The sequence below is a fragment of the Excalfactoria chinensis genome, chromosome 4, assembly GCF_039878825.1.
Source record: "Excalfactoria chinensis isolate bCotChi1 chromosome 4, bCotChi1.hap2, whole genome shotgun sequence".
Taxonomy (NCBI): Eukaryota; Metazoa; Chordata; class Aves; order Galliformes; family Phasianidae; genus Excalfactoria; species Excalfactoria chinensis.
In genome coordinates, this window is record NC_092828.1 from 73,884,202 (window position 1) to 73,910,440 (window position 26,239).

A 26,239-nucleotide genomic window follows, 5' to 3' on the forward strand; every position below is an offset into this window, starting at 1 on the left:
GATGCGTTATTTTTCAGCTAAGTCTTTTCCAGGTGCAGCTGATGCTTGCAGTATAAAACCGTGGGGCTGCAGATCCATGTTGGTAAGCGCCATGTGCCGGCAGCTCGGGGAGGTCAACATTCAGTGCTCAAAACAAGGCCATCCTCTGAAAGCGTGCCCCAGCGCTTAGGGAACTAAAGCATCATTGAAACACAAAGTGGTGTTAGCATTGAATTGGTGAGCAGCCATCTGGAATCTCAAAATATCGCCAGGAAAAAGCCACGGAGGCTACAGCATGCAGATACAAGTGGGCAAGATGAAGAACCCAGAGCAGGAAACTTGAACTCAGCATTTCTTTGCTGTCTTTGGCTTCTGGCTCAGCACTAATGTTATTTTAATACAGTTGCATAGCTTGAGTTGCTGTGATTAGCAGAGCAATTTGCAGTGCTTTCTTCAAAAATTGCTAATCAATTTTAGCTCGAAATAGCTGAAAGCCCCCATGTAATTGACGGCTGCAGTCCAAAAAGTGCTAAATAGTTTGGAAAATCTGAAACGGGATTCAAGTTGTTTGCACAAAGCGCGGGATCCCCAAGATCTCCTTGCACATCTTTTAACTGCAGATTGGGGAATAAGAGCCTCAGCCTGATTGTGACTTCACCCTTGGGGTTACACTTGAACTGATTGTTGTGTTTTGTCTTTGTCCTGGTCTCACTCTCTAGGGTGCAAGGCTCAGAATTTTCTCCAGAGTGAAGCTGGAATTTTGACTGGTTTAGAATATGTTCTGTTGATTCTTTTTTTAAAGCAGCTTCAATGAGAAGGTTTTATTACTTGTAGTAGTTCCTGTGGTTTCCATCAGTTCTCCTGGCTGGCCCAAGATCCTTTCACAACCACATTGGGCACTGTAATCAAGGGGCTGAGAACATGGTGGTGGGGCTGTGTGAGGAAGCTGAACAAAGATGCATTATGTGGTTTTGAGGAAAAATGAAGAAAAAAGGTGCTGGTTTGTGGAAAGCAAAGTACTTAGTTGGGCTTTGCACGAGGCAAAGGCAAACCAGCAGACCTAAGGCTTGCTGCATTGACATGGATTTCCTCCTGTTCCATCGCTTCATGCCTCACTAATACAGTGAGCACAGATTTGGATACAAATTTTATATTTTTACTGAAGAATTGATTTCGTGGCTGCCTTAAGTGAATAAAGCTGTGATGTATTAACTAGTGTCAGGCACAGGATGTTTACCTATTTATCTTCACTGTGGCAATGCCTGTAGTACTCTTTCTCTCTGTTCTCCAAGACTCGTTAACGTTGCAGACGTAACCCAGCTCCTCCTAATGAAACAATCGCAGCCGCTCAACTCGATATGCAGAGCAACACCTCCAGCAAAAGCTGATAAATGCCTTTGTTTATGATTTTTCCTCCCACTATGCTTTCACAGGGAAAGAGCAGGGAAACATATTGACATCCTCCTGGCTGCAGAAGGGTGGCCGGACGGGATGCTGTGCGCTGCTGGTGGTGCTGGGCTGTTGCAGGTGGAGAGCTGAGAGTCCCGGGCTCAGCAACTCCGAGCTGTGCGGTGAATATGAGTAATAATCCATGACCTCACTGTGATTAGAGATGAAAGAAGGCTGATGAAGGGACCCCGCCGTGACACAGAAAAGAATTAGACATTGTCTAAAGCCAGGGCAGTACCGGAGCATTTGGATTTCACATCAGAGATTCACGGGTGAATAATTCAGCACTTGAAAAAATGCTTCAGCCACAGTGTGACATCTCCACATATTCTTTCAGTGATATCCAAGACTTTAACTAAACATTGCTTCCTAGGGAGTTGGGGCAGCTGTCCAGATAGTTCTCCTCTTAAATATCAGCATTCCGAATTGTTACCTGGATACAGGCGGAGATTTGGACCGATATCTTAGGAGCTGCGGGCTCTCCCAAGGCAGGATTTTGCCTTCAGAAATCACCCCCAGTGCTGGGCTGAACCCAACATCTTTCTGAGTGAAAATTAAGAGACGTATCTTCATATTTAATTGACACTTTTGACTAATTGGGTGAACCGCTAAGGCATGTGGCGTTGTGGATGGGGCTGTTTGGGAATTTTAAATAAATGAACCAGTTCTCAAAGGCAAATGTTGGCACATTTATTGAATGTGAATAGAGAAGTGGAGGAAAACTAGGGTGTGTATAAAACAGCCTTGTAAAATCACTTGCTGTTTTACAAAATCAGGAGACCTATAAATTAAACCAGCCACTTGGTTTTAAAGCCTCATGCAGGGCTATGAAATCTCTGCCTTTGGTTAAACATGCAGCAGTCTGGATGAGCAAGTGTTAATGCGTTCGTGCAGCCCTAACTCTGCTTCCTAGAACATATACATTATAATAAGTCTTTAAATAAATGATCACATATTATTCCTCAAATAATTCATCCTTTTTCTGAATTATTAGCTAAAAATGGGTAGTATCTTATAATCATCATCAATTCAGACACCTTATCAGGCCCGATAACTTCTTTTCGCTGTGTGATAAGTGTTTTGATCATTTGCTTTTCCTTCCTACCCCTATTCCCTTTTTAGTCAGAAGCATTAGCTCCTTCAGATGCACATCACGGGCTGAGACTTTGAAGCTGTTTTCCCTGTAGGACGTGGTGCTCCAGCTGTGCAAGCTGGCTGAGCCCACTTGCTATGCCATGAAACACACTCAGGTCAGTGGGTGCCGCACAGGGCTGTGTGCACGTCCCTCCTGCATTTGCCTCATCTGGGGCACCCAGTAGGACTGGCTAAGAAATCAGCTTTAATGGCTGAAGGTTCCATGTGAAGGAGGGAAGTAAAGCCATTCTGGGGACCACTATCATCTTTGCCTGTTCCCTAACAGCCTGGCTCACCTGGATTCACCCTGTGGCCTGGGTGGTGCTGTGAATGCTCCCATCTGGTGCAGCTGAGCACAGCTGGACATATCTGGGTGCATCTGGGCACAGCAGCCACATGGAAAAAGGCCCCCATGTGCACCAAACGGTCCTTGCATGACTGCAGAATGAAGGAGCCCTTCCACCCCTCGTGGCAGCTTTGTTCCTTCCCATCTCATCCAGGCACTCAGTTCCGTGCTTTTATGAAAACTCTGTGGATTTTATAAATGAGCACTTTTTAACCCGAATCCACGTTTGTTAATTGCTAATAAGAAAAAAACGAGCTTTTCTAAGATTTCGTTTTCACTATAAAATTTCTAATTCGAAAGTATTGGAAAAGAGACGTTTACCTCACTAGGGTTACTGCAGCTGTCCTGATGAGCTTTCCTATCCTCCTCCAACACCAACCAGCTTAATTGTCCTCTTTAGTCCAAACTTCAATGTATTACAAATTCATACAGATTTTCTCTCTCTCTCTCTTTTTTTTTTTTTTTTCTCCTTTTTTTTAAACCAAGTTGTTAACAGCGATGAGAAGAAACTTTTCTAGCAGGGAATCTTGAAGTTTAGAACTGAGCCTTTTTTTTAGCGTACCTCTGTGAAATGTGTTTCCTCATGCTATCCTGGCTCTGTATTAATCCATGTCTTTAAACAACATTTTACACACCATTCTTCAGCTGAGTTATTTGATAATATCAGTGTGCAGGGAACCGTGAAGCATCTCTTTTCTTAGAAAGCTTCGGTAATATTAATGTACTTGACCTTGGTCTCTCGTATTTCCTGATTAGGTTCACAGGAAGGCTTTTCTAAGCTTTTAAGATACTGTCTTGTAGACTTGTAGGTAAACACTGCAATAGAAAGAGAATTTTGGTACAGTAATTTTATTTAAATGAAGCAATTCTTCCCATCAAGAAATCTCCTCCCTGAACTATTCGTTAATGGCTTTTGTTGTATTAGGCTCGACTGATACATAATTAGCTTTGGAGAAATACTTGTGTTTTGGTAAGGCTAACATCCCCACATCTCAGTGAATTTTCAACCCCTGCAGGTTTATAGGAGCTGGAGTTTTTAATCATTCTAGCCTCATTTTCTCAGAAATGCAGGCCCTTAACTTTTCTGATTCATCTTAACTTTAGATCCAACTATTGAGAATGACAAGCTCAGCATGCTGTTGCTTTTAAGGAGAGGAGTGCTGTTGTGGTCAGTCTGTGACCATACCGAGATGGCCAGGGCTCCAGCAGGCTGGGCATAAGCAGGGAAAAGCAGGCAGTGAGGCAGGGGTGCTTCACAAAGGGCCTCACTTTCCCCATTCTGGGCCATGTTGTGCTTTGTGGCTTATTGCTGGCGGCTGTGGTTTGTGGTTTGAAGCTTCGTGTCATTCTTGTCCTGGCCCTGCCTGCCTCCCATAATCATTTCTTAGCAATTTGCTCTTAGATACTTCTGACAGTCTTTGTGGAGATGTTGTAGCATGGGACAGCGTAGTGCAGAGCTGTGCTTTTCCTGAGCATTGGCTACATTTTGATTTCCTAATTACTAAAATCAGGTCTGCTAGGAAATAATGAGCCCAGGTTATTTGTGACCTTCATGGAGCTACAGAGCAAATCAGTTCTAAGCTGCGTGCCTGATGCCATGATGCAAGGCGTCTGGGTTCTTCTCTTGCAGATGCATTCAGCCTCACACTTTGCTCCTTACCTAAATAATAATGAGCTTTCTCACTGCTCGCTTGCATTCTCAGGGCTGGGGTCAGTGGTCTCTTCTTCCACAGCATTGCCCTTCTCTGAGGCTGGGTCTGTGCATCCTGGTTGCCTTCCCATCCCCCCTTGCTCCTTAGTGTTCATTGTTGAGCTTGGGCTGTCCTTGCTGCTCCCATTTTTCAGCCCCTCCAGTCTCCACATTGCTGCCTGTATATTCTTCTGCCCACACGGTTCCATATTTCCCCAGTTTCCCTCAGCCTCACCCCATCCCCTTGCACACCCGCATTGTAACAACCTTTCAGTCCACTCTCATCTCCTGGTACTTCTGGGTTTAGCAGCAATCCCTTCTCTACCATTAAGCTGAAATGTGCTGTATTTCAGACATTCCTTCATGCGTTTCAGCTTCTTGAGGCTTTTAATTGCTGCCTTTTTCCCTTTATGATATACTGCTGTTCATGATGTGTGAGAATACATTTACAGAGAAAGCTTCTTCTGTATTTTATGTGTGCTTTGTCAGGAAGGCTATAATTTTGTTCACTTCCTTCCTTTTTCCTTAAAGTTGTTTGTGACAGGTCTTGAAACACTTGCACCTTAAGTCCTCCCAGAGTAAGGTCAGAAACTGTCATTTATTTCAGAATCTGCTCTAAAATAGTCAGCTCTTAATATCGTGTCTCGGGGTCTGCTGGAGTTGGGGCTCAGGCTCTGTGATAATTGTTGCATCTGCTTTCAGCTTGAGAAGAAAGTGGAGGCTTGCTATGAATATTAACAAGCCATCCATCCTTTACACCTTCTGGGAACACACGAGTTCTTAAATTGTTTCTTCTTCTCAAGATTTTTGTGTTCTCCATTTTCTCTGCGAGCTCTTTTTTTTATCAACTTCATTGTTTCCTGATTTTTTCCTAATTGGAAGCTTTTATCCATATTTCTATCTAGACCGCCAAACCTATTTGCAGCTAACAGTTATTCTGTCAAACCCTTTCTCCTCTGCAGGCTTTAGTTGTCTTGCTGCTGGAATGAACTCTCTAAGACCTCAGTCTTGCCTCCCTCCTTCACTTGGCCTTTTCTCCCATGGACATCATCATTGATAGGACGGAAGTGCATAGAACTACAAGGAGATTTCCTCATGAGAATTTCCTAGCTTTGAAACTGGGACTCTGAAATTTGGCATCCATCTACAGTCAGGGAATGGTGGCCATGATGGGCACCATGATGCACAGAGTGGGAGGATCATTTCCCACTGCATCTTTCCTTTGGAACTTCACCTTTTGAAGAATACTGCTTCTGGAAACCTCATCTTTTGTGTGTATTTTTTTCTTTTTTTCTCTATCTTATGGTGAGCACGGGTTTTATTGGGACAAAAAGAATGGGGAAAAGAGAAGACAGGAAGGTATTTTTCTCTTCAGGCCTTGCTGCCCTGGTGAGCACAGAGGAAGCGTGCAGCACAGTGGCCTTGCTTTGGGAAGGGGCGGTATGGTCAGGGCCGCAGCCTGGGGAGCGCTCTGGGAAAAGCATTACTGCTGTTTGCATCTGATTCGTGGCAGATGGCCCTGAACTCGATCTTTTAATTCTGCCTGAGAGTTAATGAAGTCCACCAAGGGCAGAAGATGTTGTTAGGAAAGGCGCTGCATGTTCAACATCCATTTGTACTGCAGAGAGAGCTGAATTCTTTTCTACTATTACTCCACTGAATGTAAATATCTCAGAGACATTTACATGCTATTTCTTTTTAAGTATATAATGTTTTCATTCAAAAGTATCATAATTCTTAAAAGACCTGTCAGAGGCTCTGACATGTAATTAATTTCTCTAAAGCTCTTTTTTTGAACGATAGAACCGCATATAGAGAACTCGTTGCAACACCTGCGCTTATTCACAACTCTGCAGGAAAAAAAGCCACATCTTCTGCTTCGCTTCTTCCCCCACTTCTCCATAAAAAGATTTTCCTTCAGTGTGGATGCTTCCTCTCCATCCACCCTTATGATCTACAACAAATAAAAGCACTTGGTATGTAAAAGGTGTGTGCAAATAGGAATTGGCACGCCGGGCTTTGTCTGGGTGCTTGTGACCTTTTGTTTATACAGCTTCAAGCTGAAACACTCTCACAACTTTAATTATGGAACAGCTATCATTAACCCATAATCTAGTCCAGCTAATACAATTCCCATTTGTGTAGGTGGGCTTTCAGTCAGTCTGGTAGGCTGTTTATTTTTACCTGGTGGATTTTTTTTTTCTCTGCTCGGGTGTATATTAAGCTCCAACAGGATGATGCTGGTGCTGGCAATATCTGAACGAGGAAATGCTCGCAGCCATGGGCATCATCCACGCCATCAGACACTGGTTCCTTGGCAGGCATGGCCAGCTCTGAGTGCTCCAGGCTACTGCTGAGCCCATTGCTGCTGCAATGTGCCTCCCAAGGGAGAGTGTGGACAGGAGGAAGGTTTTCTGCAGAGCGGCTCCAGGGGCAGCCCCTGGGCACATCCTCGCCCCACAGCACCTCTGACAGCACTGAGGTGTGGACCCTCACGTGTGCACTGTGCAGACAGCCTTCAGGATTCCCCTGCTGGGGAAAAAGGGTGTTTTTGGGGTGAGAAAGAAGCAGAGCAGCTTGGTGCTGTCTTTGTAGAGGACGAGCTTTGAGCAGAGGCATTTTTCCCTCACAGTTGTGTAAACCTTTCACCCTTGTAAAACGGAAACAGCAAGAAAGTACTTAAATCCAGGCTGTATAAAAATGTGCCTGTTTTAAGTGCACATAAAGCCTGTCCTTTACTTGACTTGAACATGGAAACATGCCCAGATGTTTTAGCTTTGTAATTCGAGCATTTCCTCCTCTGTTGTAAGTAAATAATTGGCACCCCTCAGTTTTGTTTCCTGTAGGGAGCGTTGTTCACGTTGTTGTTGCTTTGCATATGTACTCTGTTGAATTCTTAGGAAAAGAAATACATTCATTTTACTCCAATGAACTGACAAAATGTGTCATGTTAAGTGTGCCTAGGCCGTTGCCATGTCACCAGGAGCAGAGAGAGCTCACAGAGCCTCAGCTTGAGCATTGCTCTGACCACGTCTGTCTTCTGAGACAGATGCTCCAGCAGTAGCAATGCCCATGAAGCCTCTCAAGAACCAGGTGGCTTTTTAAAGAAAAACACAAAAACGTGTTGGGTTATGTGGCCAGCTGGGCTGAAGAACATGGGCTCCTGAGGCCTTGGACCTTCTTCTGAGGTGATGGGAGGTAAATGGGAGGATCCACTTTTGATGCTGCGTTGGTGTTCGGCCAGACACCTGCACACGACATTGCTGCTAACAGCTTTTGCACAACCCCGTTATCATGAGTAGTGGGAAATTGTACAGGAGACATGAGGAGGAGAGAATTTTCTCAGCTGTGGTGGCGAAGTTTTTTCTGAGGCACTTGCAGTCCTTTCGCTGACATCAGCTGCAGGACTGAAAGGGATTTCTCCAGGTCACAGAGTCCTGTGTGCTGCTATCACAGGCAATTGTTTCCTGTCCTTCTGCCCATTAATTTGTCCATCTCTTGCTGAAATCTAGTTGGGTTATTTTCCAGCTCCAGTGCCTGCTTTCTGCAACTCCTTCTTTTCCATCTCTTTTCGTAGCCAGCACATTTTTCAGTTATGCCAGCTGTGATCTTAGCGGACCCCAAGTGTACGGTGCAATTGGGACGAGGCTGTCCTTAGGAATTCTTCCTGATGACTGAACCACCCTGCTTGCCCTTGAAGCCCAGCCTGGCATGCGGTGCTCCTGCTTTCCTCCTCCAGAGACCTGGAATTCATCCGACTCCACGGCTTTCGCCATCATCTTCCTCCATCCACTCCAGCTCCAGTCGAGTTCATAAACTTCAAGCTGGTGACTGAATTTCCTCCTGCCGCTTCTTCATAATAGTGTGACCTCAGTCGTGTGTGTCTTCAATGGCTGGACGCTGTCTGCAAGCCAAAGCCTCTCCCCTTTGTTCTTCTGTCTGCATATGGCTCTGTTCAGCTCTCCTGCTACCCACTATATTCTCTGCCGATCACCTTTCTACCCCAGCTGTCTGTTGGTTTAGCTTTTCTTCCCAGAGACCCCGCTGTTCTCTGCTTTGTTACTCCCAGTCTTCGGTTTCTTCTTGTTCTGCATTGCGTCAAGCCCCTTTGTCAGCTTTATTTCATAGTTGCTGGTGTTTCTCCCTGTCCACCTTGGGAGCTGACCTTCTGTGGTCACAGTGCTCTAGAGAGGTCCTCTTGTTCAGCTGGTCTCTGCAAACCTCAAATTGTCTGTTTCATTTGCACTTCATCTCTCTTCAGCCATATCTGAAGATCACCCTGTCTGAATTTGTTTCAGTTCTTTCCAACTCATTTCTAGAACTCAGCTCCACGCTCAAGGTACTTCAGTCAAGGCAAGCACTTGTCTGCAGGCACTGCCCCTTCAATTCTTGCATTTCACTGTCCTCTTTGTCTTCTCCAGTCTTCGGATTACATGCATCAGAAACTTCCCATCTGTGTTTCTTTCCCTCCTGTGCACTTGCATCCCAAAAAATAGGAAAAGGAGATGAAAAATCACCCAGGTTCCCCACATATAGGCTGTCTTTTTCTGCCTCTGACTGTCCAACTGCCTGCTTGCTGATAGCTTGGCTTTTGCCCAGTGGGTCCCGCTGTCTCCATGAGGTTTGCCTGTGACACGCTGGTGAGAAGTGATGAGGAGCAGAAAGCAAAGCTTCCCTCACGTATTGCTTGCAGATCCCGCTTCCAACATGCGCAGCTGGCAGGCAGCCCCAGGGCAGCACGAACCACAGTCACATCCCAGTAGCAAGAAGCCAGCAGGCAGGGACGCATCTGCAAATGCACACGTAAGACCTTGCTTCTGTCTCCTTCAAGAAGTCCCAGTGGCAATAGGATGATGCCTTCCTAACAGTGCTTGGGATTCTTCTTTGTAAGCCTGCTGGTGTTTTATGTCCACATTAGTTTTCTCTCTGGAGGTCTTTTGTGCACTGCAAATGACAAATCCACATTATTGGAGAATCATTGTTTCTGCTTTTGTATTATGTTTTATTCATTGCAAACCTTTATTTTAATATGATTATGTTACCAGTTGAAAACTGGCCACCTGTGGCATTTTACACCAAATTGCTATAAACAGATAAACCCTGGCAAAAAAATCAGGTCAGCAAACCAGTGCAGAGATGATGCTTGTGCTTCTGAGTGATGTGGGTAGACAGAAGATGTGGCCATAGGCCTCACCTTATTTTGCTGCTAAGCAGATACTTGATGTGCAGAATTTGTCTTTCTGCAGCAAGTTCTGAATCATCTCTTGTCCTTCAGCCTGGTTCTTATAGGTTAAACAGTGAGAAAGGGCTGGTAGTATCCTCATCTACGTTGTGTATTTGGATAACATGAAATATTGCCGTGGCTCTCTTTATGAATGTTATTATTATTAAATATTTATGTTACGGTCATACTCTGAGTCCTGTCTAGGACTGAGGCCATATTTCTGATGGTGCTCTAACATGAGAAAACAGCACCCATCCTTTGGAGGACAGCAGGCTGAAACAGCAAAAGGTGGTCCATTTTACACAGCACAGAAGGTACCGCGTGCATTACCACACGGTGCAGGGGAGGCCAGCCTGTCTCTAAGGTAGAAAATAATTTGGAAAATGAAAAAATTGAAGTGTGGAAAGCCCTCGGGTACAGAAGTGTCACAATGAAGTGCTACAGCACGGCCTCTTCATGTCACTTTGCATCTGCTGGTGACCATCAGGGAAGGCCAAGACCAGAATTATCAGCATGCCACAGCGCAGCCACCCCCACAGCTGTGGACCAGCAGAGGGGCTGCAGTCAGAGTGCGTGCCTGCTGGGTGCAATGTCCTGCTCCTTGGGGAAGGAGGAATGCCCAAGCGTGATCCGGCACAGATGAGACTCTCCTGGAGCATTACCTCTGTGCTTCAGAAAGACAGCAGAGATCAGAGTAGACAGGAATGCTGATCTGTTTGTGTTGTGAAGATGCCAGTCTGATCATCCACAAATGCTCTTTGAGTGCTTTGAAGTGAACTCGTGAGCAGCAGGTTGAGATGTGTGAGCATCCATAGCCAGGTACTCTGGACTCCAGCCTGACCCACCTACAGTCAATTCACATGGAAGGTATCTCGCACCTCGCAAACCATGAAGGTGTACAAAACCCATCGAGCCAATTACAGTCTGTTGGATATCCTTAAATAATAACTCAGCTTTTCCTTCTCACAAAGCTTTCTCATGCCATTAACAGCCACTCCCAGAAGCCTCACTGGCCCACATAGTGCTTCAGCCTCCCATTCAACAGGCCAATGTTATGAAGGAGGCATGATATTATAGACCGTTCCTCGAAAACAGTGAGCAGCTTTCATGCTTAAAAGTTAATCTTCTTCAAGTTGCATGTAAGTACTCCACCTGATACCTGGTGTGTAGTTTGGAGCTTGGAGCTCCTCAGCTGAGCTCAGCTGCCTTTTGTCAGCCTTGGTGGCAGCCCAGGGTGCCAGTGAGGGAGAGAAGGCTTATTGGAGCCCAGCAACTTGTCGTGAGCTTTGAAATATGGATTTGCATCAAAGTAAAACTCTGTGGGTTAGTTAAATATTCTTCTAAATATGCAGAGGAATTGGGTTACTGATGCTTGTTATTCTTATCTTACTCTTGGTGTCACAACATCTTTAAGCTTGGTGAAGGTTTTGCTTACTAAGACGGTTGTAAAGATTTCACATTAATTAAGAGGGCTTCACTGCAAATCTGAATATGAATGAAGTTTGGCTGCTGAACTCAGGGCAGTGAGTACCTTGGGAAGACAAGGCACTGACAAATGTTGACTTAAAAACAAACAAAAAAAAAAACAGTGCTTCCATCTATTACCTGTTGTGAGAGAGAGTGAAAGTTGAGTTCAGGTTGCCAGAAGTTAGAAGCAGATTCGGTCTTTGATTTCTGATTGAAGAGGTGTAGTCCCGCTCATCTGGCTGTTCCCTGCTGCCTGTGCCAGGACTCAGCTGTGTCTCTCCGCTGCACCGTGTTCCTCTCCTTGGGCAGGCAGCGACTGCAACATGGGGCATCTTCAGCAGAGGAATGGAGAGAACCTGGCTGTGATCTTGATCCTGGGTTTGGTGCCTCCAAGAAATGATGGATGCAAATAGGACCAAGATGAATTTTAACATGGCACGGTCTGTGAGTGCTGGCAGGTGGCATGCAACGAGAGCAGCAATCTGAGGAAGGAGTTCTGATGGTGAAGAAGTGTTTTCAGTGAAAAATGATGCTGGAGATACTTATTCCAGAAAGCTCGTTAGGTGAAGTTTCTTGTGCCTGGCAGTGCCTGGACAAGGAGGGTACTATCTGGCAGCTTATGAGAGCTGTTATCACTCGAGACATCTGAGCTTTTCTTCCAACTCTGCCACAGAATTGCTGTTGTCAGACCAGGGGCAAGTCCCCTCCTCTGTGTGTGTGTGTGTCTGCTAACCCGTCTGCCAAATAGGGATAATAACGCTTACCTGCTTTTGCAAAGCAATTGCAGGTGACATGAAAGGCGCTGTGGAAATATAGAGCGCCACTCCACCTTCTAAAGCAGGACTTTGGGGAAGGAAGTGGAGACATATATCATTTTAACCCTGCTGGAATATGTTGGACTTGGCTTTTGGAGTGGAAAAGTGAAAATACGAAAGCCTAAATAAAGAGCGTTTGTCCTCTTAAGCAGGGCAAGGGCAGCATGTCATGTCGTGTGTTTATTTTTATTGTTGTTATTTTTTATTCACGGTTCCTTGAGCTGATTTTGGGAATTGTACTGACTGTGGTTATGTTTCTGGAAATGTGCAGGTTGGCCAGATGCAGTGGGGCATGGAATGAACAGAAAGAGGTTAAATTGATGGATGACCAACAAGAGCAGGATTGTGCCTCAGAAGACCAAGAAACTATCCTGATTAATGGGGTGAAAGAAAATGGTAAGGAACTTAATTACAGTACATGAGGGAGCAGTGACAACTCGCAAGCCAACTTATTTTTCTAATTCCTTTCATGTATTTAATTTTAGTGGTTTGCAGGTATCTCTGTGCTGCAGAGCAGTAGAGTAAATGGGTATTTTCTATACTCCAGCTATGGATGTACAGCTTTTTAGGACTTAACAAGTACTGCTTTTGCCCATGCATATGCATGGTAGGAAATGTTTTTGTGCACACGCAGTTTGAATTATAGATTTTAGTTTGGTTTCCTCGGGAAAAAAAAAGTCCTATGAGATTATGTATCCCCTCCGTTGGGAATCTTTCTCTCTCTTCACAATTATATAAGCCACTCTCAGGCAGATTTGATGGAGGATTTTCAGTTCCTACAAATTTAGGGCAAGTTGGAGGTTGGGCAGAAGTGAGAGAGCTGGGTTAGCTGTGACTGGCAGGGAAGGTCAGACCTGAGGACTCAGTGCTACCTTTGATCTGCAGCCCATCGCTAGCCAGCTTGGCCTGTAATACTTGTGTACAGGAGTTGTATTGCTGGTCATGCTCACCATCCTGGGACCCTCTGCAACACTGCTGGGAGCAACCAGCCTCTTCTAGCAGCCTGCCCCAAGTACCTGACTTCTGTTGCTGTAATCTATTTCTTACTTGCTTTCAGAAACACTGGGTAGGTAGGAGTAGCAGGAGTTCTGTTGCCTGAAAACCTGATTGAAATAAAATTCCTCAGAGCATTTTCTTGTGTCATTTATTTGGCCTCCATGTCACTAGCCACAGTAAGTGCAGTAACAGTCTGGTGTTGAAGCAGAGCTCAATGTTTTCAGTTCTTTGTGTTTTTACTGTAAATTTCATGGCTTTTCTGAATTTGTATTGACCTACAAATCTTTCACTGTGTGTAAATTGGTCCCTGTAAGGTGTCTAGTACTCTGTTCTCCAGTGCCGTGTGTGTTCAAATCCTTCTGTCTTGTCAACGTGAGGTTTACTCTAGTGAGAATGCGCAGAGGCAAATGTTGTTCTCATTCATTACTGAAAACCTGGAGCAACTCCAGACACACAGGTGCCCTGAGGTCCCCACAACATGTGCTGGTGGCAGGTGAAGCGTACACCGGCGCTTTCCCATAATGATGCAATTCTGAAGGTCCCTGTCTTCACCAGCCTATCGCATTCAAGGATGCACACATGGAGGCAGGAGGTAAAGCCACGGCTTGTGGCAGCGGCAGGAGCTGCAAGGAGGTTTTCTAGCCATGCTCCCCTCATCTCATCTCATCTGGTAGACGGTACCTCCTTCTAGAACTGGACACCACTTCTATGAAATCCAGTCAAACAGATCTTAATTAAACATTGTTGTGTAGGAGTTGCTGCTGAATCCCAAGCAGCGAGCCACTCTGATGCCACCACCTCCCTGTTGGTGACATTGGGGTGTTGCTTCTTGAATCATCTCACCCTCACTGTATGTCAGTGCTCATTGCACTGGCTGGGCTTAATCCAGAGCAGCCTGTAGGCTGCTGTAATGCACGCCTGGGGATGGGCCGCCTTTCGGAGCTGATTCATAGTGGAATGATCAGTGTTCTTCTGCTAAGGCTGCTTGTCTGATTTTGGGCAGCTGTTAAGTTAAACCTGAAAAGGTTTTTTGGTGTTCCAGTGTTTTGTAACAGCAGTATTCTTTGGAGTGTTATTTACTTCAGAGTTTCAATTGATTGCATGCCTGATTTTAGGACAATAAAACCTCTACAAAATCAAGTTTTGGCATTTGTATTTCATAAGAGTCAAGTCCACTTCTACAAGTATAAACCTTACAAAACCCCACACCTACAGACAGTATATTTTATATTATAGCATCTCTGTGTAAGACTGAATTTCAGCTCTCCACCGCTCCCCCTCTTCAAGTGCTGCAGCATTCATAGTCTTCTTTTATCCTCACATTTTCCATGCTTCCTCTCAGCTCCAAGCTGATTCTTCTTTTCTTTTACTTGTAAGGTGGAAGTGCATTGGTTAATTTGTTTTGCTGCTTAAGGAGAAAGATGCCACCTCTGCATTTCTAATCTAAAAATGGTGGGAGGAACCTGAAATGAGCTTTATTTTGCTTTTTAACCCTTTTTGAGGGAGGGAAACAGCACCAATTTCCAGCAAGTCTGTCTGTTCAGAATGTATACAGGCATTGCATTGCATTTCTGATTTAGTTCATTTAGCATTTTTAAAGCTGTTCAAGCCTGATCTGAAGCTTCCTTGTCCTGACTTAAGTTATCGGTGATGGCTCCATTCCTGAGACTACTGGGAGCCCAGAACTAGTGGCAGCTTTTGGGGCTGGATCAGTGGGATATGTGGGAACGTGTGCAGCAGAGCAGCTCTGTACTGTGTAGCGAGGTGCTCCTTCTCATGCTTCCCAGCTCTGTGTGAGCATCCCAGTCCTGGCTGTGCTGGAGAGGCTGCTGTCCCATCTTCCTGGAGGGGCCAGACCATGCACCTCCACGTGCTTTTCAGCACTCCTCTGCCCACAGAGAGTGGGGCCTTGCCCCACAAGCCCACAGATTTGCATGAAATGTCCATACAGGTAAGACGTGCCGGGATGTGAGCATTGGGAGTCACCTTGAGGGTAGCAAAGACCTCTAGTTATTATGAATCACATATTTGTGTATTTTTACAATATGGAGGTATCAGAGCATGTTCATGGATGAAAAGACATTCCCATTTCAAGGGTCATACCATCTGCTGAGCCAGAAGCCAGGTAAATAATCTTACTTTGCCATAAAAGATTACTGTAAGGCAAAGAAAATAAAAATCCTTAGGTTAAAAAAAAAAAAAGAAAGAAAAAAGAAAGAAAAGAATAAAAAAAAACCTTACATAATGCAAAAGACATTTTAAAGGTTAGGTAAAATGGACAGATTTGCAAAAACAACAGCAATTCTAATAATCGCTTTGAACTCTTGCGCACGGGCAGTGGCAGGAAGGCTTCTGGATTTAAATCAGCCCTAACTCTGTGACCCTGCAGCAGCTCAGGTGCGTTTCAGCTTCAGGCACTGCCAGGAGTGTGTTTTGTTTCTTTAAGAATCTTATTTTTCTATTAATTTTGTAAACGTTAATGGGAACATTTTTTATTAGAGTTGTTTTGTTTTTTAATAACCTTGTCAGATTTGAAAGGCAGTATCCAGGTAACGGTATGTATATTAGGAGGAAAGAACGGATGGTTTCGGTTTTTTAAACATAATCTTGTACCTCTTCCAGCTGGCTGTGGGGGGCAGAGTGTTTACCTCTTTGGGTTTTGTACATCATGAAATTAATTAGCTCCGAGAGCGTGATCTTGTGGGGAGGAGCTTGCTGCCCTGCAGCGGGGAAGAGTCACCCCTGAACCCAGGGAGATGGGGAGCAGGGTGATGGGGCTGCGAGGTCTGTAAACTCTCCTTTTTCTTCCTTCCTCCCTCCCTTCCTCTCCTCCCACTGCTCCAGAGCCACGAACCTCGGACGGCGAGGAGAGGCCATACAGTGCTGCTGACACCACCGACGCCTTCCCGGCCCTGACAGCAGCCCCAAAGGAAACCCAGGCGTGCCACCGCGTGCTGCCACCCCTTCCTGCAAAGAAGCCCTGCTCGCTGAGCCCACCGTCCCCACTGCGGCTCACCGATGTCCCTGAGCACACCTCAGACGACTCCTCGGCTCACGCCATCTCCCTCACGTCCTGTGTGACGAAGGGCATGAGCTCCTGGTCTCTGCCAGGCGACTGCGAGAAGGCTCCTTTCAGCATGATGGAGCCCGGAGGCATGTCCGCCCTGACCGGAGACTGCCTGATGCAGCCGAGCAGGACCTGCCTGGGCTGCTTCATTGAATCAAAGGACGGCATTGATGCAGAGCCGGGAATAAGCTTGAAAGTGGGGGATATAAATAGGGATTATGACACCTGTTCGGTCTCTGATATAGGGATTCACTGCATGAGCACAGGAGAAACCATGAGATATGGGGATCAACTGCTTTCAGACCAGCTTTTAAGCTTCCCTATGCATAAATCGAGGGCAGCGGACAAAAGAGATGCAGAAAAATCTGACAGTGATTCAGAGGACCCCACTCAGAAAAATTATTACGAGGGATTACTATTAGACAAATGCAATGGTGAGGAACCCTTACTAACAAATCCCAACCAGGAATGGGGCTATTTTGAATCTTTCATTAGTGAAAGTAAAATTGAGCTGCTTGACCTATGCTCCAAAAATGAGCTTTCTGTAAATCTGTTTTCTGAGGAAGATGTGGATAATTACATGTTTGATGATGACGATTCGACCTTGGGAAGCGACGTCTGCTCCTTAAAGATCAGATACGAGTCGTTCCAGGACAACGTGCGGGAGAAGACCACCGCCCTACAAGAGGACGCCCAGTTCAACTTCTTCCCCAGCGTCTTCGGCAACTGCACCAAAAGGGACAGCAGGAGCACCCTGAAAAGGGGACCCGGTGGTGCCGCCGACCCTTCTCAATTCAAGTCTGAGGAAGGCATCATCTGGGGGGATGAGGAGGAGGATGGCGAGGAAGAGGACGGTGAGGAGGAGGAGAAAGCTGCCTTAAATAAATCTTGCAACAGCACGGAGGTGGTGCAGTACGTGGGCCCCAAAAGGAGCCACTTCTTGGACTCTGTGAATTCCACGGAGGACTCTGGGGAGTTCAGCGATGACAGCACATGCACAGAGTCCTCCTATGATGTGCTGCGGGATATAAAGGACTGCAGCCGGTACCTGTCCCGGGACCACTCCAGCTCCTTCATCCAGCAGAACTATGGGCTGCGGGCAAAGAGGAAAGTGCGATACAGTGATGACTACCTGTACGACGTGGACTCCATCGAGAACGAGAAGATCCTGGACAAGAAGGAGTGGCTGCCGGACGGGCCCAAGGAGGAGGATGACGATGAGTGGTGCCCCAAGAAACGGCGAAAAGTCTCTCGCAAGGAGCCCCCTGTTATCATCAAGTACATCATCATTAACAGGTTTAAAGGGGAGAAGCATATGCTGGTGAAGCTCAGCAAAGTGGATGCCAACGAGACAACTGTTACCCTGAACGAGGAGCTGCTCAGTAAATATGAAAAGCTGGCCCCATTGAAGGGCTTCTGGCAGGAGAGGCAGCAGAGCCGGCTGGATTTGCTCAGATCGTCTCTCTACCACAAGCAGAATTTCTATCTTAACGGTTCAGATGCTTCGTTCCTCCCTCACCCACGGAAGCGAAAATGCAAGCTAGCAAACAGGCACAGGATTCAAAGAATTAAAGCCATTGAGCAGTCAGTGAACAAGCTGGGCTCTTGCTCCTCCGATCACAAGCAGCCTTGCAGCAGTAAGGAGGATGCAGGCCTGAAAGGGCTGCAGGCATTAGCCATTGCCACCCCCAGCTGTGCAAATGGATTACACGTAAATGACATCACGGACATCGCTGCTGTGAAATGCAAATCGCAGGAACGAGAATACAAGGGGACAGAGAGGAAAGTGCTCCGCCGGATCAAATTCAAAAGTGAAGCCAGGTTGAAATGCAAGAAAATCAAAGCTGCTGCCAGCGTGGCGGAGGGTTGCCCGGCTCTGGGAAACCAGGACTCTGAAGCGCATCTGAAGGATGAAAACGTTCCTTGTGCTTCAGACAGCTCCCATCTCCCAGAGTGCCATGAGGATAAGATTGCTAAAAATTCTCCTTTCCTACCATCCACCTCCTCTTCAGACAAGCCTCTGCCATCTGCTAATATCACCACCAATGTACCCCTGATCCCCGGAGGGTATCTGCAGACATTGTTAGACGCTTCGGATTTGTCGAGCAGCACCGGCATCTCATACTTCGCACAGCATCCTTCCGAGCAGCAGCACCCACTCCCCAGCATCATCCCAGCAGAAAAACCATTCGCTGCTCTGCAGCCATCGCAGAGCTGTGTGCTGTCCCCACCGTCCGAGTCCGAGCTGCAGCAGTCTCCTGGTCACCTGGAGATGGAGCAGAGCACCTTTGGAAGCGTGTGGCCGGCCAGCAAGGCTGCTGGGGGGAACCGGCAGGAATTCACTGGAGAGCTGCAGGATGCTGCAGCACTGACAGGAGAGTTTGGTGGTGCAGCAGGCGCTGATGGCCTCCCGGCCTCTGGCTACCCTCAAGTCAATCTGAATAGCAGCAAACTGCTCTACCAAAAAAATTACATGCCGGATAGCCAGCAAGTGCAGCCTGATGATTCTTATCAGTCGTGTCATTTTAATAATGGAGAGGGGCGCTTTCATTTCCAGCGAGGTACACTAAGTACAGATGATGGCAGACTCATTAGCTTTGATTCAGTGGGTTCATTGTCAGTTAGTTCTAGCAATTACAGCTCTTTAAAGTCCTGCGAAAAGGATGGCGACGATGATATTAATGACGATTTCTTGGCCCACTGCAGTCCCAAGCTAGTGATCCAGCAAAGCATAGATGAAATAACCCCTTTGAAGGAGTCCACGGACCTTTTAGACATTTCCAACTTCACACCCGATAAGTTCCGCCAGTCATCGCTCTCGGAGATGTCCCCTCCAGACACTCCCAACCTTTCCCCACAGATAGCTGGCTCTGACACCAAGCCCTTGGGCACCCTTAAGGGCTTCCCGGAGAGTGCCCAGGCTGCTCTGAGCAGCCCTGAGAAGGTCAAGTGGAACTGCGGGGTCCTGCAGACCGAGGAGCAGGCAGATAATGGGTTTACTTTAAATAATCACCAGTTTCAGTTCCATATGTTCAACGATGAAGATTCTGTCAGCCTTCTTGAAAAAAGACCATGCTTGTCAACATTTAATGAGCCATCTGGTCAAATTAGCACCAATAGCAAAGTGTCGAAATCTAAGAGGAAAAGTTCATCCAGCAAGAATGCGGGTACAAACCAAAGCTCTTCCCAGAAAACCACTAGGAAAAAATCTCCCAAAACCAACAAAGGCACCGATAAGCCGCAAGGGAAGAACTCTAGGCAGGCACCCAAATCCACCAGGAAGGGGAAGAACGCGGCGAGCCTCAGCAGCGAGAAGATCCAAGTGGGTGGCAGCAGGGCCATCAGCCAGCTGGCTAGCCCAGCCTCGGCACCCAAGGGGCTGGCTGAGGGCATTCAGCACAGCAGCCCAGCCACTGGCAAGTTGGGCAAGCACAATGGCCTGGCTGGAGAATGGGCGCTGGGGAAGGACAGTGGCACAGCCTGGTCAGAAACAAGCCTTGGGAGCACCACAGGCCTGCTGGATGATGACCAGAGGGAGTTTGAGGAGCCCTCCAACATCCTGTCCAACATCGCCTCAGGAATGGCAGACGTCCAGAGGTTCATGATGGCCTCCATCGAGCCCCTGTGGGGACCCGTCAACCACAATAGCGTGCCAGACATATTCCGATCACCCGAGTCGAACAGCCTGAAACTGAAAACCCTTAAAATTTTAGCAGGGACGCCCCAAGAGTCTAAGAAGAAGGCGAACAGCAGCTCGCCGGGAACGGCAAAGAACCACAAGTCGAACAACAAGGGCTCGAGTAAAAACAGCAAAGCAGCCACCTGCGACCCTGGTCGCCCCAACTGTTCAGCTGGGTACAATACAGACATTCACTCTCCCTTTTTTGATAAAAACTATAGTAACCTGAGCACTTTAGGCAATAATGGACCTACCCATAAAAAACTGTACCGTCATAAATCAAGTTCTAAATCGCTGAGGGATGAGAACTGTAAGATAAAGCGAACAGACCGTGAACAGACCCATAAGGACCCACCTGTGACAGCTTCTTTTGAGAAACTGAGGTAATGCTGCACCAAACTGGCTGGAATGCCCCTTTAACTTTCCTACTACCTGCTAAGCCCGCTGTTCCTCATTTTTTCCTTCCTGAAAGCAAAAGTTGCATGAAAAAGACATTCCCCTTTTACAGTTTTTGTTTTTCTTTTCTTTTTTTTTTTCTTTTTTTTCTTTTTTTTTTTTTTTCTTTTTTTTTCTTTTTTCCTTTTTTTAAATGCATGAAAATACTTATTACTTGCAAGCTACCTAAAAGAATGACCAATTTTCTGGCTTGGCTGGGGTTATAAAAAACAAAACAAAACACTAACAAGGCTACTCTTTTCTGCTGTTTGGCTTCTTCGGTTTTTAATTACTTATTTATTGGGGGAAAAGAAAAAAAAAAGAAAAAAAAAAGATTACACGATCTTTTTAATGATTTTGAAAAGGAAAGACTTTTTTTTGAACATTTTGTAAAAAACAAAACACACAAAAAAAAAGAGGTTATGCATCCAAAAGCCAAGATCTCTAAACTAAAGGCTCTTTAGTTTGAAAATGAAAACTCATTCATAATTGAGCTTCATGTGGCAATTTTGAGTGCTTTCTAGCCCCCTCTGCTGTTTATCTCCTAACCTGCATCATAAAGCTTCATCTCCTGTGTCAGAGTTTAGCACATTTGATCCTGTCGTGGTGACTCCACACGAGCTAACTAAGATGGCATAAAATGTTTGGTTTTTCTGCAGGGAATCAGACTCCATTCTTCTTAAAGCAGAAACAACATTTTTGGTTTTTCCTGTATTTGAAGAAGAGACTCCCTTTTCTAGACAAAAAAAGACGTTTGATGTTTCTTTTTTACGTTCGTTTCTTTCGTTGGTTTCTTTCGAAATATGCCTTGTGGTACGTTGAGATGTAAGTGCTGAAACGAAGAGTTTGAAATTGTGGGAATTTATTATTTGAAAGCGAACCTAATCTGGTATTCTCTGTGAAAGACTGTTTTAAAAAGTCATACTGTTGTACAGTAGTTTATGCACTATTACCCAGAACAACAAAAAATTGTGCCAAACTATGAACAAGTGACTGTATTGTACATATTTTTACTTCTCTATCAACATTGGGTTGTGAGTGTTTTCTGCAGCTATGCCTTTTGATTTTACTAGATACATTCCAGTTATTAAGTACTAACCACCCCCTTTGAAAGCACCTGTAACTCACGATGAAAACAATATCGCTCACTTATACAACTTACCAAAAGTTTTATGGACATAAACTAAAAGTGTGCCAAATTTACTTACCTCATTTCATGGATTCACCCCTGTGGTTTAAAGCTCATAAAGAAAAAAGAAAAAAAAAAAAATGAAAAAAAAAAGGAAAAAAGAAAAAAAAAATGAAAAAAAAATGAAAAAAGGAACTTTGAAACTGATGCTGGGAAACTGTAATGTCCTCTCTTTAAAACCACGAGCAGAAAAAAAAAACATGATGGTGAAATGCTGAGTTTCGTTATAGGAGAGAGTTGAAATGGTGAAGGAGTTCAGAAAACACTCCAGGTAAGTTTGACAGGAAGTCGAGTGTCTGCATCTAGAGACTACGAAACAGCTGCTTTTCAAGTGTCTGTTTTCTTAAAGCAAAACCTGTAGCTGAAGAGCATTTGAAATGCAAAGTTACATTGCTAATTCTTTGTATCTCAGTTTTATATATTTTATAAGAACCTGGGATAAATTCTAAAATAATTATAAAGACGGAACTAATACGTTTCATACATTTATTGCTATTTACTTTTACTTTGAGTAGTTTATTAAATATTTTCGATGCAGAGCCTGTCAAAAGCGCTCTCATTTCATATCTTTGGTGTTTCCTAAATGTCTAACCTTGCAATGCCAGTATAGTTTGAAATTTTGCAATCAGAATCATTAGTTTAAACACAACTCTGAGCCTTTCCTTTGATTCAATTCATAACGTAGGGAAGAAATCAGAACTATATGTGATCTCACTGATCAGGGCCGGTTCATACATGACTGGACATTGTTAGAAAGCATTAAGTATTGAATGCTAAATGTATTATTGAAAGGCCTTATTTGTAACCCTACTCACTGCACCCTCGCCCTCCAAGAAAATAACAAAAGCAAGCAAACAAATAATCTCTTCCTTGTGCAACTGAGAGCCTGTGCGTTTTGCTGCTGATTTCTTATGAAACCTTGATATGCAAGAGACCTGCTAGCTGGGAGCTGTTGGAAGCAGAGGGGTGTGAGGCTCAGACACACACAACAGAAAGGGGGGAGGAAGTGTAGCCTTAATACAGCCAGACAGATCACTCTCATGTTCACAGGCATAGAGCTGGTGTTGCACACATGACAGAACTAGGCTCGGTCCTCTGTATAAGCCCATGCTGAAAGCCGAAGCATCAGGAATGACTGAACACAAGATTTGGGTTGACTTAGCGAAAACATGGACTGTTTCTCATTGAATGCTTGGAGTTGCGAAGTGTCAAACTGGCATTAAAGTGTTTCCAGTAGTCGCAGATTCTCAGATCTTGAGGGATAGCAATTCACAGAATCACAGAATCACAGAATATCAGGGATTGGAAGGGACCTTGAAAGATCATCTAGTCCAATCCCCCTGCTGGAGCAGGAGCACCTAGAGCAGGTCACACAGCAACACATCCAAGTGGGTTTGAAATGTCTCTAGATAAGGAGACCCCACAATCTCTCTGCACAGCCTGTTCCAGTGTTCTGTCACCCTCAACGAGAGAGCACAGCACAGCAATCACTTTTTATTTAATGAAAGAAACAGCTGGTGCAGGCAGGAGTGCGTGTCAATCCCACCCCCCCTCTGGAGTTTGGAAGGTGCTCTGGATCTTGGAGACGAGCACTGTGCTAGTGCTCCAGCCTGGGGTGTTTGGCTTACATGTGCCACAGTGCTTTCTCCTGCATCCCTCTGTAGCTGTCTTTTCTATCCGTAGTGATTCAGGATCCAAGCCCTTGACATGTTCATCCTGCACACTGAAGGGTGAAGGGCTCCTGGCTCCATTCTTTGGTATATTTCAGCTACTGCTCCTGTGAGACAGGTCAGGCCTGGAGTTAGAGTGTGGCATGTCCCTTCTTTTTGATCCAGAACCATCCTTTGAAAGCACTGGTCACTGGCCCACAGTGTGTTCTTCATGATGAACATTCTAACTATGTGATCCATAACAAAGTCAGTTGTACTGGAACAGGTTGCAATATTTATTGCGTTTGAGAAATGTGCAATAGGGCATGGATAAGAGTCATAAGACATATCATCTATTTTATTGTATATCATAGAACAGCTTCAATTGGAAGGGACCTCAAACCCCATCCAGCTACAGCCCCCTGCCATGGGCTGGCTGCCCCCCACCAGCTCAGGCTGCTCAGGGCCCCATCCCACCTGGCCTTGAGCACCTCCAGGGATGGAGCACCCACAGCTCTCCGGGCAGCAGTGCCAGGGCCCTCCAAGTAAAGAATTTCCTTCTCACATCTAATCTGAATTCCCCCTCTTTTAGTTTAAAACTATTCCTCCTTGTCCTTTCTCTATCAGACTGTGTAAAAAGTCGGTCTCCCTCCTGTTTTTACTCCATTTAAGTACTGGAAGGCCACAATGAGGTATCCCTGGAGCCTTCTCTTCTCCAAGGTGAACAAGCCCATCTCCCTCAGCATTTATTCTTAAGAGAGGTGCCCCAAAATATGAAAAATCAAGGAATAACACAGCTGCCAGACATTTCAGGGCAGTGTTAGTTACAAATGCCTGCTGCCTTCCTTGCTGCTCTCCCTTCACTCCATTCCAATTTCTTTGCCATCTTTGGTTGCCATCCCACATCCCCAGCAAAATCTCTGACCATGGACATTTTCAAGACCCCTGATGACTCAGAACAACAAGAGCCCTCCTCAGTGTCTGAAAGTTATACCCCCATCAATGTGCTCCAAAATAACCAAATCTGGGCAATTGCCTCGAGCCAAACATTTGTCCTTCCCCTTTTTGGTTTTGATCTCCACCTGCCTATCACTACCTCAAGATTTTAATCACTTCCACCTTTGCTTCATTCCTTGTCATAGAACTTCAGTTTTTCCCTTTGCCCTTGTCAGGACTGTTTAATTTTCATTTCTCCACATGCTGCTTGCAGCCGTGGGATATATGTCCCAACTGTCCTCCACCCTCTTTCCATGCAGCCCTCAGGCTCTCCACATTCACTTTGGCTTTCCCATCCAAAACCTGGCGTCTTATCTGATCCCCATGAACTTCCAGCCATCTTTTGTCAGGCTCCTGGCTGCTCAGGGTGATTAATTCAAGCTACACAAAGATGTTCATTCTGCATCATCCCTTAGGATGTCTGTTCTGCTTGATCTTGTTCCACCCCTGCTGTAGAGGCATCATGTGAAGGGACCATGATGTGTAATGCTTTGCTCTCAAACTGTGCTGTGCTGGACCGCAGCAGCTGGGCAAACTATAATCAATAGCAAAATCAGAAAGAAAGTGGCTGCTTACAAAAACTGACTGTAAAAGTGGGCTGAGACCAAGCTGGGGCAGTTTAACATGAACCGCAATAGAGCGGGCGTCTCCCACAGGACTGAGAAAGCAACCATTCTCCTTTGAGAAATACATAGCAAGGACAATGTCCTTCCATGAGAAACCCTACAGCAAGCTGACAGCAGCCAGTTCACCCTTGATAGCCACCGTTTTGCTGGAGGTACTTGCATATAGAGGTTTTGTAAATAGAAAAATATCGACAATGGGGATTCAAATAATCATTAAAGACAAAAACAAAAAAACAAAAAACCCAACAGGTTTACATCTCGCTTTTTGTTTTTAATTTCTAAGCATTAGAGGTTTTCTTGAAAATCGGAGAGTTGTGAATTACAGACCAGGTTTAGCAAGGTAATCTGGTGGAGGGAGGTGAGCCATGCCGCACGGTTCTGTCCTGCTGAGCCCAACCTGCATGGAGAGGAAAGCCAAGTTCAGTCGCTTGTGCAGCAGTTGCTGTGCAGCTGTTTCTTTAAAAAACAATCGAGATCGCTGTTATTTTTTTTGGCATTACAGCTCAAATGAGCCGGGAAATAAAATCAAGGCATTCAAAGAGTTTTAATCCCATGCCTGTTGGACCATGTTATTCCTTCCGTGAGGTTCCAGTCTAGCAAAGCACTTGGGCAAGAAGCACCTGCAGTAAGTGGCCACTGCTCACCCGAGTGCTTTCCTGGACCGTAGTCTGCTCTGGCGTGAGCCTAGAGAAAACTCCATTGAAGTCAGTGTAAGTGAGAAAAGGATCAGGTGTATGGACTTCAGTCAGTGCAGGATCAGGCCCTCGGTCTTACTTTCTCAACTCGGTGTGTTGGACTTTGCCTGTGCAGCTCCCAGAGTCCGGCGGCAGTTGCATGGTTCAAGGCGCTGACATCTATTTGAGAATGTGCCTCTTTGTCTCTTCAGCGTGTAAAATAATGCAAAAAAAAAAAAAGAATATATAGAATAAACAAAGTACAATGTCTGTGGTAGAAGCAAGGCTTTTCAAATCTGTTTCTCAGGTAAACAAGTGACACTAATGACAGTGGAGTAAGAGCCATCTAAGGGAATTCAGATCTAGAAAAGGAGGATGTCCTCCGTCCCACAGGATACTTGGGTTGCCAGACACGTTTACTGAGCCTTTGAACACTTGGTGCAAAAGGAAACAAGAAATGAAATTTGTATTCACCGCTACCCTTCGATAGATAGGGAAAAAAAAAAAACAACCCACAAACCACGTATGTTTCAAAAGCACAAAGGGAAGACTTTAAAATAAAATAGAAAAAGGAAAAAAAGAAAAAAAAAAAGAAAAAAAAAGAAAAAAAAAAAAAGGATTCTGGTTAAACTCCTTTTGTCTTTTACTCCCCGTGGGAAGCAGGGTAGGAATTGAAGGAGATGCTCTGTTTCACATCCCACAGCGCCGGCTGCGGCTGTTCTGACTGCTGCCTACAGAGATTTGAATGTACTGCTCCTTGAGTTAACTTCCATAGAACTAGAGGCACCTCGCGAGTAAGTTGCTACTGTTTTATGGTGCTAAAG

General features: G+C 45.4%; 1 protein-coding gene across 3 annotated transcripts in view; it reads left to right on the plus strand.

Moving 5' to 3' along the window:
- The window catches only part of NEXMIF (neurite extension and migration factor), a 123,480-nt gene extending 98,500 nt beyond the window's left edge, over window positions 1-24,980 (plus strand). For all 3 annotated transcript variants that reach the window (XM_072334389.1, XM_072334391.1, XM_072334390.1), the window contains 2 exons: window positions 12,376-12,500; window positions 15,945-24,980. In XM_072334389.1, the coding sequence (XP_072190490.1) occupies window positions 12,425-12,500; window positions 15,945-20,233 (4,365 nt within the window). In that variant the 5' untranslated portion in view covers window positions 12,376-12,424 and the 3' untranslated portion in view covers window positions 20,234-24,980. The remainder of the gene's footprint in view (window positions 1-12,375; window positions 12,501-15,944) is intronic.
- Window positions 24,981-26,239: the final 1,259 nt, after the last annotated feature.